General features: G+C 34.7%; 1 protein-coding gene across 1 annotated transcript in view; it reads right to left on the bottom strand.

Moving 5' to 3' along the window:
• CCSER1 (coiled-coil serine rich protein 1) overlaps window positions 1-14,128 on the bottom strand; it is a 639,717-nt gene that overhangs the window by 206,408 nt on the left and 419,181 nt on the right. The window contains exon 6 of the mRNA XM_023513363.1: window positions 5,848-6,055. Coding sequence (XP_023369131.1) covers window positions 5,848-6,055 — 208 coding nt within the window. The remainder of the gene's footprint in view (window positions 1-5,847; window positions 6,056-14,128) is intronic.

Raw genomic sequence — 14,128 nt, forward strand, 5'->3', positions numbered from 1 at the left:
TATTAACCTGGATGGACTTGGAACACATTATTCTTAGTAAAGCATCACAAGAGTGGAGAAGCAAGAATCCTACATACTCAATTCTCAAGGAAAGTCATGAGGAGAATTAATGACAGTGGGGGAAGAGGAGAGCAAAGAAAGGAAAGGAGGTAGGGGAGTGGGGGGTCATGGTGTGTGACAGAACTTTTGGGGGCGGGACACAATTATAAGAGGGAGTTTACCTAACAAATGCAATCAATGTAACCTGGTTCTTTGTACCCTCAATAAATTCCCCAACAAATAAAAACAAAAACAAAAACAAAAACAAAAACTAAGCCTTACATAGACCAAATAATCCTTTTAAGAAACCTGTTTGTCCTCAGTGAATCTGAGACATATCATTGTCTAAAACAGGGGTTTTTTCAGGGAGTATACAGTAAACATAAAGAAGTAGCAAGAACTTGCAATATTGTTATTTTTAAAAAACTAATATAAAGACAATTCTAATTACTAAATTCCTATTTTCATTTCCATGGATAATTGCTCCTTTTTGTGTGTTTCTTACTTTATGACTCTCACCATGGCGCTTTTCTCCTATAAATATCCGCTGCTAGAGTTCCTATTCTATAGAATCTGCTTTTGCTCTTGTGCTGTACTCATAGGAAAATGTCATTTATAAAATCCTTATTATAGCTCATTCAGTGAAATGTGCTGGGGGGGGGGACTTTAAAAATTCCCACCAAACAAAGGTGAATGGTGAAGTTCAAAATACTCTAAATTTTGTCATATAGTTGTCAATTACAGTTATTATAAAAACAGAAACAAAAAATAAAAAGAATTTCACATTGAAAACTATCCCTAAAAAATTTCCAATATTATTCTTTTTAGTAAAAATGAAATTAAGGTTTTAAAAAAAATGGGTAAGAGTTCTGTAACAAATGGCAGGTCTTTTCCAAATGTTCCACAGTCCAAATATTTGTATCAGCTACATACACCTGTAAAATTATATTGATTCTCAAAAAATGGTTCCTTGATTTACACTTACCTGGGTTTTTGGTAGAAGAGATTCATTTCACTATGTTAACATGTTTTTGTTGATTTGTTTATTTAGCATTTATCAAAGTTTAAAAAATAAAAACTTATGATCAGAAAATTTTCTAGATACCTTCCAAGCATTTATTTGTTAAATGTAAATTTAAAATGCATGGAGCAGTTGAGGGGGATTGCCAAGAATCCTGGATGAACATTCTTATCAGCTGTCACTTGACTAGAAATTATACTTCTCCTCTGCATTTGAGATCTTTTCCTAGTCATCTTCTTGGTCGGTTTCCAAACAGTACAAACAAATTTTGTAAGAAAGGATAAAGAGAGATAGGGCAAAGTACAAAGAAAAAAACAACTAAAAACCAACACCCCCCAAATAATTAAAATAGAATCTACCTCTGAAGATGTGGAACACTTTTCTTTTATAGAATAATGAAATTATGTGAATAAAATTAATAAGAAAAACAAGTTTATCTAGTTTTCCTCTCATGCTGTAGTTAGCTCTTTATCCCTCATGCTACAGCAGTGGTTCTCAACCTTCCTAATTGCCCCGCTGTTACAAATGGAACAGAGGGGTGGCCACCCACAGGTTGAGAACTACTGTGCTAGAGAATACAGTGACAATTGAATTTCTAAGATTGCAATCTCAGTCATTTTTTTTTAAAGAAATGAGTTGATGTTTTCTAGGTATTTGGGAATATGGATGTACATTTGAATAACGACTGGTATTTAAAAGGGGGGGCAAACTAATTTTTGAATACGATATTGCATTTGAATTATTCACACCTGGCTCACCTCCATTTAAAATCTATGATGTCAATAGCATATCATTAAGAAAGTGGTAAGCTTAGTGAAACTAATAAGAAGTAATAATGGTTTATATCAAGAGTTTTATATTTAAAGAACAATTAGATTTACTGAATTGTGGTTGAATGATTTCTATATATTCTTTTCCTCTGGAATTGCAATAATGTTTTGTGAAAACAGAAATGTGTATATTTAAAGCAAATGAGTACACATGCGGGTCTCTAAGCCCCAAAGGCTTTCTAATCTTGAAGATTTAGCAATTTTGAAAATTTATTTAACGAATACCATAGTGTACTCCATAGAAAGATTCAAAAAGCTTCAGGAAATTGTTTCTATCACTCTAGTTTTTAGCATATGAAATACTTTTGATTGAATTAAATCTAGTATTCTTTGCAAGGTGCCTTATTTCACATTCTGAGGAAGAATACCATATTCTTTTAAGGAGGGTAAAACTTGCTACATACTAATTTTGATCTTCGTTTCATCAGGCCTCCAGGTTTATCACGTTTATTCCATTAATAATTATTTTAATGGCAGGCTGGAAACTGAATGAAATATATTTTCCTTTCACTTATTTATTATACGTACTCGTTAAGCAGCAAGTATATCCCAAGTCAAGCGGAGACAACAAAGGACAAAGTCAAGATAGCATTCTCCTTCTTTGTCTATCACTGGGAAAGAGAAAATTCATCATGAGGAGGGATGAATGGTCAAGTGATGGAGGAAGTGTGTGCTGCTATAAAATCCTGTAGATGAACGGCTAAGGGCAATGAGGAAACAGTCAAGGATTACAGCAACGTGACCTGATCACATATTCATTTTAGTCTGATAGCAGGGAAGAAATCGGTTTGATAGGTGGGAAGACGAGACATAGGAAAAATGATCATGAAGTTACTGCAGTAAAGTGGGCCATCACTAAGGTAGGAAGAGTTAGTGGAAGAAAAGATAGAGGCAGGTCTGAAAGAATTGAGGAGCAAGGATCTCCTAAGTAGAGGAAGGTTTCAAGGACGTTTAAAACAATCTATAACACGATATCTTAATCCAGGATACATGGAAGAAACACTAATAAGCCTGTAACATTTCCGTACTCAAGCCTAGGGGCGGACTTGCTGAGGCAGAATCTCCAGAACGTGCCCCAGCTGTTACCCCCTTCAGACTTGGTGATTGAGTTAAAATTCACTCTCACAGTTCTATTCACTTTCAAACTTATACCTTATTAAAAGTCCACATAATAAACTAGCAGGACAAATATAATTCCCAAAGCCGGAAAACTTCAATATTATTTATGTTGCCATGGGAACAGCACAAAATGAAGTACTGATTACCAGAATGAATTACTTGATGAAAATTTTTTTATCAAATCCAAACTAGGTAGAATACTAAGTAATGTAATGCCAGTGAATGACAAAATAACTAAAAGGATGAAAATTTGGAATCAGCTAATGGGATTTTTTTCTTCTTCTTTTTTAAAATTTTTTTATTTTGCAAGTCTCCCTCAGTCATCAAGGCTAGAGTGCAGAGGCTGGTTATACAGCACAGCAACCTCTAACTACTGAGCTCAAGCCACCCTCCTGCCTAAGCCTGCCAAGTGGCTGAGAGTACAGACATGAGCCACCATACCTGGATAATTTTTTTCTGTTTTTAATAGACCTGAGGTTTTGCTCTTACTCAGCCTGGTCTCAAAGTCCAGACTTCAAGCCATCCTCCCACCGGTGCTTCCCAGAGTGCTAGAAATACTGGCATGAGCCACTGTGCCTGCTATTTGCTATTCTTTATTGACAGTAAAGACGCCCTGCTCTACAAATGAGCCATACAAACATATATACAATTATTCCTCACTCACTCTATGTCAGTTATAAATATCTTTTCAGTTTCTTCAAATACTTATTAATGAAGAAAAACAGATGGAAGTATGAAAACAATCTCAATGCATTCTGAATATTAACTCTGTAGTGAAGATTACTGAATATTTTAAAGTTATAAAATTAATTACCCAAAGAAGGCCCCCTGACACCTCCCATCACATCTTCCTAATTCCCTTCTACTTGAATTGATCTGTTATTAATATCCAGATCAAAGGAAAAGGGAAAAAGCTAAATAGTTGAATGTTATTAACTTCGAGATTAATATGTTTTAATATAAGAATATAATTAAGTTTGCCTTGTTCAAAGAGGCTCTGATCACATGGTAAGCCAAAGGTCAGGAAGATTCTTATTTATCTATCCATTTGCAGAAGAATATTTATTTTGTCAGTATAAAAATTATATGGTCATACATGTTGTGGTGTGCTGGTAAATACTTATCAACAGGCTTGCCAAAAATAAAAAGCCTAATTTGCTGAGGTTGCCAATTTCTGTGGAATAAATACTCCCATGTGGCTGATTCTGAGTTATCAAAATGACATAAGTGAATCTACAATTTGGAAATATGCAGAGTAGCTATTATAATGTACTTCTAGAACACAAATCCAAAACATGTAAGTAATTGTACAATATAGATAATACAGGGAGTCCCAAACGTTGTATACACATTTTAAGAAAGGAAAGAATTATATTAAATTTAAAATAAACAATTCACATTTGATTTCTGCTATTTCGCTTGATCTTAGCCAAAAGGCCAAGAAGTGGTAACTTCTGCTATTTCAAGAGGTGCTCAATGGAAGTTGTATTTTTCTTTCATTATCGGTATATATTGAGTATTACAAATTTAATGCAGTTTTTCCCTTTCTTATGTGTATGTTTTTGACACCCTCTACAGTAAAATAAATAGGAAATATTTTTTGGGTACTGATTACACATTAAAAATGTATCTGTTTATTTATAAATTTAGATAACTTATTTTTATATCTTTGTTTAATTGATACCTCTCATAACTCTTGAATTCTAATAGTGATCAGGTGTGTTATAGGATACCACTCTAGCACACCACTTATAGAATCTAGACACAAAGACTGCCCCAGCGAGAAAAATGGTCTGGGATACAGAGAAGATCTCTTAAACTAAAACTAACACTTATAACGATAATGAGAACACATAAATGGATGCCCGCCCATAATCTATGGCAATCCTTTCTCTTCAATTTCATTCTTTCTTCCTGATTGAATTTTGGCCTCTAGTGGTAGCTTCTAGAAGTATTATTATTATCAAAATGTTAAAAAAAATCTTAATAATCATCATCATAACATAGCCATTATACTATTTTTTCTAAATAACATATTTTTTCTTACACTACTTATTAGTATCTTGTATCAACTAAATCTCTTGAAAGATACAATAAAAAGTCACTGAACCTGGAGCCACAAATCTTAGCCTGTTTTCCGGAATTCGGACTACTAGAGAAAAATCATTTAATATTTCTGAACTTAAATTACCATACCTATGAACTATTATTAGCATGCACACATGCTAATTTATAGAAAAAGAAAATAAGAGTTGCAATTATAAAAATCAAACCATGGCGTATTTGAATCCTTCCTAAACAATGGCTGATTTCTGGGCATAAAGGTAAAAGGGGTTCATTGTGTGGCTTCCTTACCAGCTTGTTATTTGAATAACTAAGCACAGGCTGTGGGAAGGCATTGTCTTCATCAGGGAAAATCATTCAAACCTCCAGTTGGAATTTTACTGGATTGGTTATTACTGGAACAAAAGTGACTAAATCAACGACTTTTATGGCACTATATGAAGTACATTAAACAGGTCTCTCCGTAGCTTTGTAGATGAATATAAACTTAACTTAAAAGCTGATGCACATTCTCTCTTGCCTGACAAATAAGGAAAAGCTAAGAATCAATTTAATCATTTTTACTTCATGCATAAAATCTTAGAATTTTAGAGCTGAAGCGTACCTTATACCCTAGAATTCCAAACCCTTCACTCTCCATATAATTAAAGCTAAGCTCCATGAGGACACTGCCCAGTGCTGTACAGTTAATAACTGACAGAGCAGGATCTAACGGGTCTGCAGACTTCACTGTCGACCAGCACTGAAGGACAGTAATCTCAAGTAAACGGTTACCTCTTGCAGGACTCTCTTCATCTTTAATAACAGCGTCTTGACTGCTGTGCAGTCCTGTAACATCAGTCGGAACGGCAGAGAATCTACGCCGCCGTTTTCCTCCACACCTTGCAGGGGCCAATCTGCGGATGGACTGCTGGGCATGCGGCTGACATGAGAGCACCTGGCTTCCTGGTCCACGTCTTTTGTTAATTTCAGGGAAAGGTTCCTAATGAGGAGGGAAAAAAAACCAAAACAACAAAAATTACAATGCATCATGCATTTCCAAAGCTGTCAATCGATGTTACCAGCATGACAGAAAAAAATTTCTTGTGACCCTCATCCCTTCTTCATATTTATCTTTGAAAATTCTCAGGCCTTCTGTAGAAATTACGAATTGAGCCAACTGCATAGTCAGTGGTGAGGTACAGTGGCAATGAACTGTTGCAGATTATAATCTTTCCCCAACTAGCATTTCATTTATGCATGATAACATATTTAACTCTTTAAGGTGTGAAAGAAAAAGTCCATATCTAGGCTTTTGAAAATACATGTATGGTTAAAAATTAACTGGAAAGAAATGATTAAGAAGCAGAAAATTAAGAGAAAATAAATTTGGTAATGGTGATTAAGAAAGGCAGTATACATAGTATTTTTTTTAAAGTGACAAAAATGAAAAGGACATAACTCTTATGTATGTATCTACACACATCTACCCTGAAGTGACATAGAATATGCCATTGCAAAATTGGCTACTTTGGCAAAAGGATCATTTTCAGCTGAAAGCAACTGAGGAGAAGCCACTACAAGAAAACTCCCTGCCCTCCATTTGCCTAAAAGCAGATGACAATTTACAAAGACGTCCCTCCTCCCCTCTCTAGCAGGAAGGACACAAGTTAATTAGGAGAGACAATTCTAGACTCATATTAGCTGGGAAATATTACCCAAGGAATCTACATAACAAACCTCACTAACTAGCCCTCATCTTCCACTCTTCCTCCAGACATTATCTTCCTACAATGTGCCAACCTCAAAACTCAATCTGTATGTGGAAATTGAAGGTCCTGGCCACAGTCCTGGTCAAGCAGGCAGGAAGAGTTAAGATTGCCCTGCCATAGCTGGTGACCTGGTGATGCACACTGGCCCTCAAGTTCATGTTTCTATGTTTTTGCTTGCCTATATAGCCACCCACTTGCAGTTTCTGGGTGCACCATGGAGAACCGCCTGGCCTGCCACCCCTGGTGCACGTTGATTCACCAAATGATCTCAGGTCTCTTTTCTTTGGTCCTCCATTTCATTCTTCCTTTGTTTTGTCACTTTCTAAACATTTATTTGTTGAGCAAATGGATAAGCCCACGTTTTAACCATCGCTATGAGTTACTCATCATTGAGTATGTGTCTCCAGGATATACACATTTATAAAAATTCTCTTGTTTTTCTCTTGCTAATCTGCCTCTTGCCAGTCAAATTTACAAGCTCCCAGTCCAAGATGACTGTAAATTGTGTAGAAGAGAAAGGAAACTTTTTCTTCCATACACATAATTCTCATATAATGGTTAAATTTTTAGGATAAGAATGAATGCAAAATCAAACACTTGTATTTATTTTGATTTAGTTTACAATAAGCTGTTATTTGAAAATAATGCATTTTAAACATCATTTAATAAGACTTATATTGAAGACACATGTAAAAATAAAAATGACATTAAGATAGACAGTTTTCCAAAAGTAAAAATCAGGTAGACTTAAAAATCATGTGAGAAAAGAACACCATGACAATTGTGCTTTTTTCAATATTTGTGTAAATTTGTATCTATTTGTTAAAGCCAAGAGACTATACAATAATGGTAATAATTCAGAATATTTATTAAAAATAGCTTAGGATTTGTGCTGAATTTCAACACCATATTTATATACATATATGAGATATAAATACACACATACATATCATTTTCTATATTATAAGACAAGATTATTGACTAACCTGAATAAAGAAAGAAAAAAATACACTGGTATTTGCCACTGAGATCAGGTAAAGATAAAAATGAGAAAATACATCAGAAGAAAAAGAAAATACATCTTTATTAATTTTATTTAAATCTAATTATTCGTAAACAGCATAATTTAATTTCCAAATTACCAGACAATAAAGAAAACACACTTTTGTGTTTTCTTGTTTACTTTTGTTTACTTGCCTTCACAGGAATAGTGAAAAGAGTCATCACTACCCCGACTCTATACTGAAATACTAAAGGATCATGGCTATGGTTTGTTGAAGGCTGACTATTGGCCAAGTAATATGCTAACCACTTCATGTATGTTAATTCATTCAAACCCTGAAGACAGAGAAAAGGGACATCTTCATATTCTATTAGGAAACTGAGCCACAGAACTAACTTTTCTCAGAGTTAAGAAGTGGACCGGACATGTACTAACTCAAGCACGTTTACAACACAAGATTCTTTCCTGACTAACACACGATGTGCATATATGTGAGGCCAATACTTACATTGTACTTATTATACCTTAATACTCTTATATGGTCTTTAACACCGTAAACCATCTGATGCTCACAACAACACTTTTAGGTTGGTACCACCATAATCCACATTTCTCGATGGAGGTATTTGAGTCAGAGAGGTAAAGTAACCTATCAGTGGTCATACATCTGAGAAGGGACACCCCTGAGAGATGAAGGTATGCTAGCTTCAACCACAAACCAATGCCAAAAACAAGACAGCAAGCGAACAAAAACAACACACTTACAGTTAGACAGAGAATAACTGTTTTCACTTCAAAATATATATTTACCTGATATGACTGAATCATTGTAATTATACTATTTAATCCTTTAATTATACTATTTAACTGTAGTCAACTACATAAACATTCTTAAAGGTTCCTATTTGATGTTAATGCCATCTGTTTATTTTTTCTAATAAGAATGCAATAGAGTATAAAAATTAGAAGACGTAGTACATGTATAGTAAATCACAGTAGTATCTCACACAAGTATTTTAGTAAAAACAGAATTTTCAAAGTTAGATCAGGATTAAGTTGTGAACTAGCCTGGTGTTTGGCCCATATTAGATTGTAGCAAATAATTGTACAGCTGATACTGATACATAAATACAATAACAAGTGAATAAATAAAGCACAATTCCTTGTAATAATCTATGCATACAACTCTCATTTACACAGAAATTTTTCCACATGGTAAGTTGTTATGTATTATAGAGCTGCCACCCGTGGTTCTAAGTTCCCCAGCATGCTTCACAACAAAATAATTAAATAAGCATTTTTATAATTCCTTTTAGTTTCCTGATTCTTTAAAACTGTCCAATTTGGGATCTAAACATCCGTGAGGACTGATCAAACTCTCAAGAGCCATGCTAATGTAAAGTTCTAACACTGTATTTCAAGGAATTATTGACAATTATTATTTACCACTTATAAATTTAAGGATCTCTGTCATTTTCAAACAGTTAAGATAAGCCATATACAGATACACATTCAGAAGGTAAAATTAGCCATTTGTTTTATACCTCAATAATTTGGACCTATTCTTTATTACAAAAGAGAATGATGGTTATTTTTCACTATTTCTGAAAATGTGAAAAGCAAGAGTGGATGAAGTTTCAGAGATTAGGAGGATTCTGTCACTGACTTCAAGAGATTATCTACAGTTATTAACTTAATAGTTGATACCAAAGAGTAATAACTAATACTAATTCACATAGAAAAAACAAATCAATTTCTCTTGAAACATATCACTCCACACTAAAAACAGACCTGCTACAAGTTGTAGGCATCAGACCATTCTTACCGAGGTGTAGCAGGGCCAGTACCCGGCCTCCAGGGCCAGCACAGCCTGTTTTGTTTATGGCCACTGTCCTCTGGATTTATTGGTGCCTCTGGTTTACAATTGTTTGATATTTTGACCATTAATGTGTTTAAGAACAGGTATTATTGGACCCCAAATACCCAAACGTCCTTGGGTAAACTCACCTAAAATATATGCTGGTGGTTGACAAGAAAAATCTCTATAATGTGAGGCCCTGGTGTCCTCAGTACAGACAACCCATAAAAAGGCCAGTGAGAGTGGAACAAGACGCAGGTGATCTCATGTTCCTGCATTAGCAGGGTTCACTCGAGATAATACAATTCACGCACTTTCAGATATATAACTCCCTCTGTCTCTGCCAACTCTCTGAATTACAGTTTCAGGGAATTGAAAAAATGTGCTTTATATCACAGAAGACAGTCACTTAACTTGGCAAAAAAAAAAAAAAAAGCATGATATTGAAGCTGGATACAGTATTTCATTAATCACTGTAACTACTATAAACAAAAGATCAAAGACAAGGTAATCTCCACTGAGCGTATTTACACACATTTTACCCATCCATGTCAACTCCATGAATCTACAGTACAATTGCTCAGTAATACTTACATGTGCTTTATTACTTATGAATGCTGAACAAATTTTTAAAATTTAAAATTTAGTGATGTTTAGCTAAAGCTGAATTGAGACTTACAAACATTTCTCTGTCCATAAATTCCACAAGATCAGTTCTTTGTAAAATTAATAGCAAAACTCATAAATATCACATGAAATGTATTCTTGAAAGATTAGCGAAGTCGAGACTTTGAACTGGTTTCAACATTTAACCTGAAGAACTTTGGTGAATTGGCTTCGCATTATTGTCACTGGGATGCTTTGTGTGAAAGGAATTTTCTACCAAGCTAGTTCAAAAAATGCTTCTGTAATTCTATTTTCAAATGAACATACAAGTTTAATGAGAAAACATTTAACTTGACATGAGCCACAGAATGATTAAAACACGTTTCCCTACCAGAGAGCAAAAATAAAAATATTTTCATACTTTTTTTCTCATTCAGTTACAATTAGAAGCATCATTTTGACAGTGAGAAGTTTTTCTTCCCACCCGTATGTACTCTTCAAATCAAGTGAAAACTCCCCAATAACGGTGAAAATAACTAACTACAAGCTGATGTCAGATGCACAGTGTTGATTTTCTTCCCTGTCAGATAAGCCCCTCCTTATTCATTGCAGTGACATCTTTCCCATCTATGGCCAAAAAAGCATCTCAATGTTCTACACTGTATAACGTGACTGATTTCTGAACCACATTTCCAAGAACAGAAAAGCCAGAGTAACTTCTGTTTGCCCAGCATAAGCAATAAGCATATGCAAATGACTGCCTTTCAAAGCTTCAGTAAGTAGATTTGCAGAAAACAATAGTTTTATAAATTCTCAACCTGGGTAACTTACTGTTCTTTAAGTCTCATTTTAAAAAGGTCCAGGTTATTTATGGTGAGTTTAACCTTAGCTGGAATAATTCTAAGACAGGCAGAATGATATAAATCTTTATTAATGAACTGACATTCCCAGAACTTAAACAAAACTTTCTGTTTAAGAAACGACTCACACAAAGGGTATTGATGATGAATAAGCTATAGACTGTTTTCCACATTTCCTTTCAAAATATATTGTTTGTCTAGAAATGTTATTTTAGGAAAAATTTGTATCCCAAATTGCCCTCTAATTGGATATTTAGTCATATTTCTGGAAAGGCTGAAAATAGCATTTGCCTCTATAGAAATAAAATGATCATGAGACCTTAAATACTTTACATTTAGATAAGAGTTTACATGCGACAAATTTTACCACTACCTGTGATACACAGAAAGATAAGACAGAGTCCAAATAACAGAGCTGACAAGGTCTTTCGTGATCTAGCCACCTCCTGCCTCACCAAATCGCACTCATAACACTCGAAACACAGGGGCCTTCATTGAGGGCCTGAAATGTGCCATGTTCATCCTGCCTCAGGACCTTTGCATAAGTTGTTCTATCCCTTACCTACTGTCAGATCTCCCCTAGGATTTATTTCTTTGGGGAAACTTTCGTATCTGCTATCCTACCCTTCAAAAACACACAGGCCCCTCCTTTCTGTGATAAGTCTTCCTTTGTAGCACTTAATCACACATGCTGCTAAAAAGCCAGTGGTGGGGGGAGGCTCTGAAACACACTGGACTGAGGGAACTATACTTCTGCTCATGTTCCGAATGCAAAGAAATACTAGACAGGTTATATTCACAGTTAATGTTAAACATATTTCAGTGCAAAAGGGAAAGAGATAGGGAAAGAGATGATCTTCCAGGTGCCAAAGGAGAAAAAGCGAAGCAGCAATAATTATACAAATATCCACTATGGTAATTTTAGGACGAAGTTGGAAAGACTGTAAAATCAAAGGCTGCAAAAAAGCCTTTATGCTTATGGAGATATAGGAGAGTTTCACCACCGACAAAGAGGCCTGGTAGTGCTGAGAGACATATGCATTCTAAACATTTAAAAAGCCTCAAGAAATCAACCCAATGTACTTATAAATTAGCTCTAAAGGAAGACAGTACAGACTCCAACTACAGACTCTCAAAAATATTTTATCTGTAATATCTGGCAAGTATTCAAATTTGTAGACATGCAAAGAAACGGAAAAGCAGTTCACAGACACTAACTATGTGATGATGCGTATCCTGGAATGAGCAGAAAGGATTTTAAGCAGCAATTATAAATATTTTCAAAGTCTTTATAAAATTGTAAGTCTCAGCAAAGAAAGAAATGGGCATTACAAAAAAGAACCAAATTGGAAACTCTAGAAACAACTGATAACATTTCTGCAAGAAAAGAATTATTACAGGTTGAAATTATTGACTACCTGCCCACTATTCATTATACCTCTTTCCTGCTCCTTTAAAAAACAGAACAAATCTTCCTAATTTGTTCCAATAAATGCTGGTTCTCCCAGAGGTCAAAGGAATAAGAAGTCTGGTGCGAGGCTTCAAGTTTGGGGTAAGGTTTCATATTTCCTATTTGGTAAAAAGAGAAACAGATAATTGTTTTGCTCTGGGTGTTGCTCTGCCTTGATGCATTGCTTGGGAGTGTAGATAAATCTCACAAATGTGAAACTCAGGGAAAAAATGAAGAGCTGAGAAATTGAGTAGACCTGCCTTCCTCCGGGTGTCATCAGCCAGTTCTGGAGGTTCTCTATTAGATGAAATCAGGATCTATTGTTTATTTTCTTTTTGAAAATCTTTTGCTATTTAATAAACTTTGAGTTAATCTTTTTTTTTTTTGAAGGTGACAACAGTATAACTACTAAAGGATATATTCCAATAAGAAATAGCAAGTCATTAAAGCAAGAATAAAGGTGGGATAACATAAATAGTTGTATAAATACTTGTTTCTATATTTGAGACTAGTATGGATCAAGCTTCTAAGCACAGTATCTTTAATTCTTATTCATTAATGTATCCACAAGACCATGCATAAATCATATGTAATATTCATATCAACCGAATTAAAGATAGTGCAGAAAAATTGTTATAGTCCATTTAGCTTCACATCCCCATTCAGTATAAGGAAGCCCAAGCCTAAATTAATTTTTCACCACACAGAATGAAGGTATAAAATTCTGATCTCGACTTCTAGACCAGTGCTCTTTCCTCCATATTTTACCATTTCTAGGGTTAATAGGGTTAAATTTTTGAATATACTTGTATTAACCTAGTCTGTTTTTCACTAAAGCTGGAATAGTAATAAAATACTATTAAGTCTTAGATAATTAGATTAAATTGCATGGAACTCCCACTAAAACTAGTTGCAACTTCCTTGTCAAAAATTTTAGGGAACATAATTATTCCATGAGTACAAATCTGCTCATACAAATTTTGCAAGTTCTTGCTGAGTCCTAAAAAGGCTGACTTGGTTGGGCATAGTCACCTTTTCTCCACGCCATTCACATCATGAGCATTTCTCTCTCCTGTTTTCTATAAGAGATGAGAGAAAGTCAATCTCCTGTCTATTGCCTCTGATATTACAGAAGTGGTACTCAACTTAGACAATCTCAGAGGCTGTCTGGTCTTCCTATGCCTCACAGATATCCATCCAATGGATTCCATCTCTCCAGTCTTTTATGAAATTCATCACAGAAACAACCTAAATCCTCTGATGAATTAATTGGCACACTTCCATAGTCAACACTTTTCAAATTGCACGTTTCTTGTTTGTGGAGATCAGACATTTTTTTTCCCACCCTTTCATCCATCACTCCATGGAATATTGGTTCCATTTCGGAGATTTTAAGCTACCCAAAAAACAAAAATTAAAGTAGAACAAAGTCTAATCTCTCAGGGATGATTATCTCACTATGTATAATATACATGAGCTTCTAAAAATTGCTAAAAGTTCAGTTCCATTGTAGTAAATTATTGTCAA

The sequence above is a fragment of the Otolemur garnettii genome, unplaced genomic scaffold (genome assembly GCF_000181295.1).
Source record: "Otolemur garnettii isolate 467f Iridium unplaced genomic scaffold, OtoGar3 scaffold00039, whole genome shotgun sequence".
Taxonomy (NCBI): domain Eukaryota; kingdom Metazoa; phylum Chordata; class Mammalia; order Primates; family Galagidae; genus Otolemur; species Otolemur garnettii.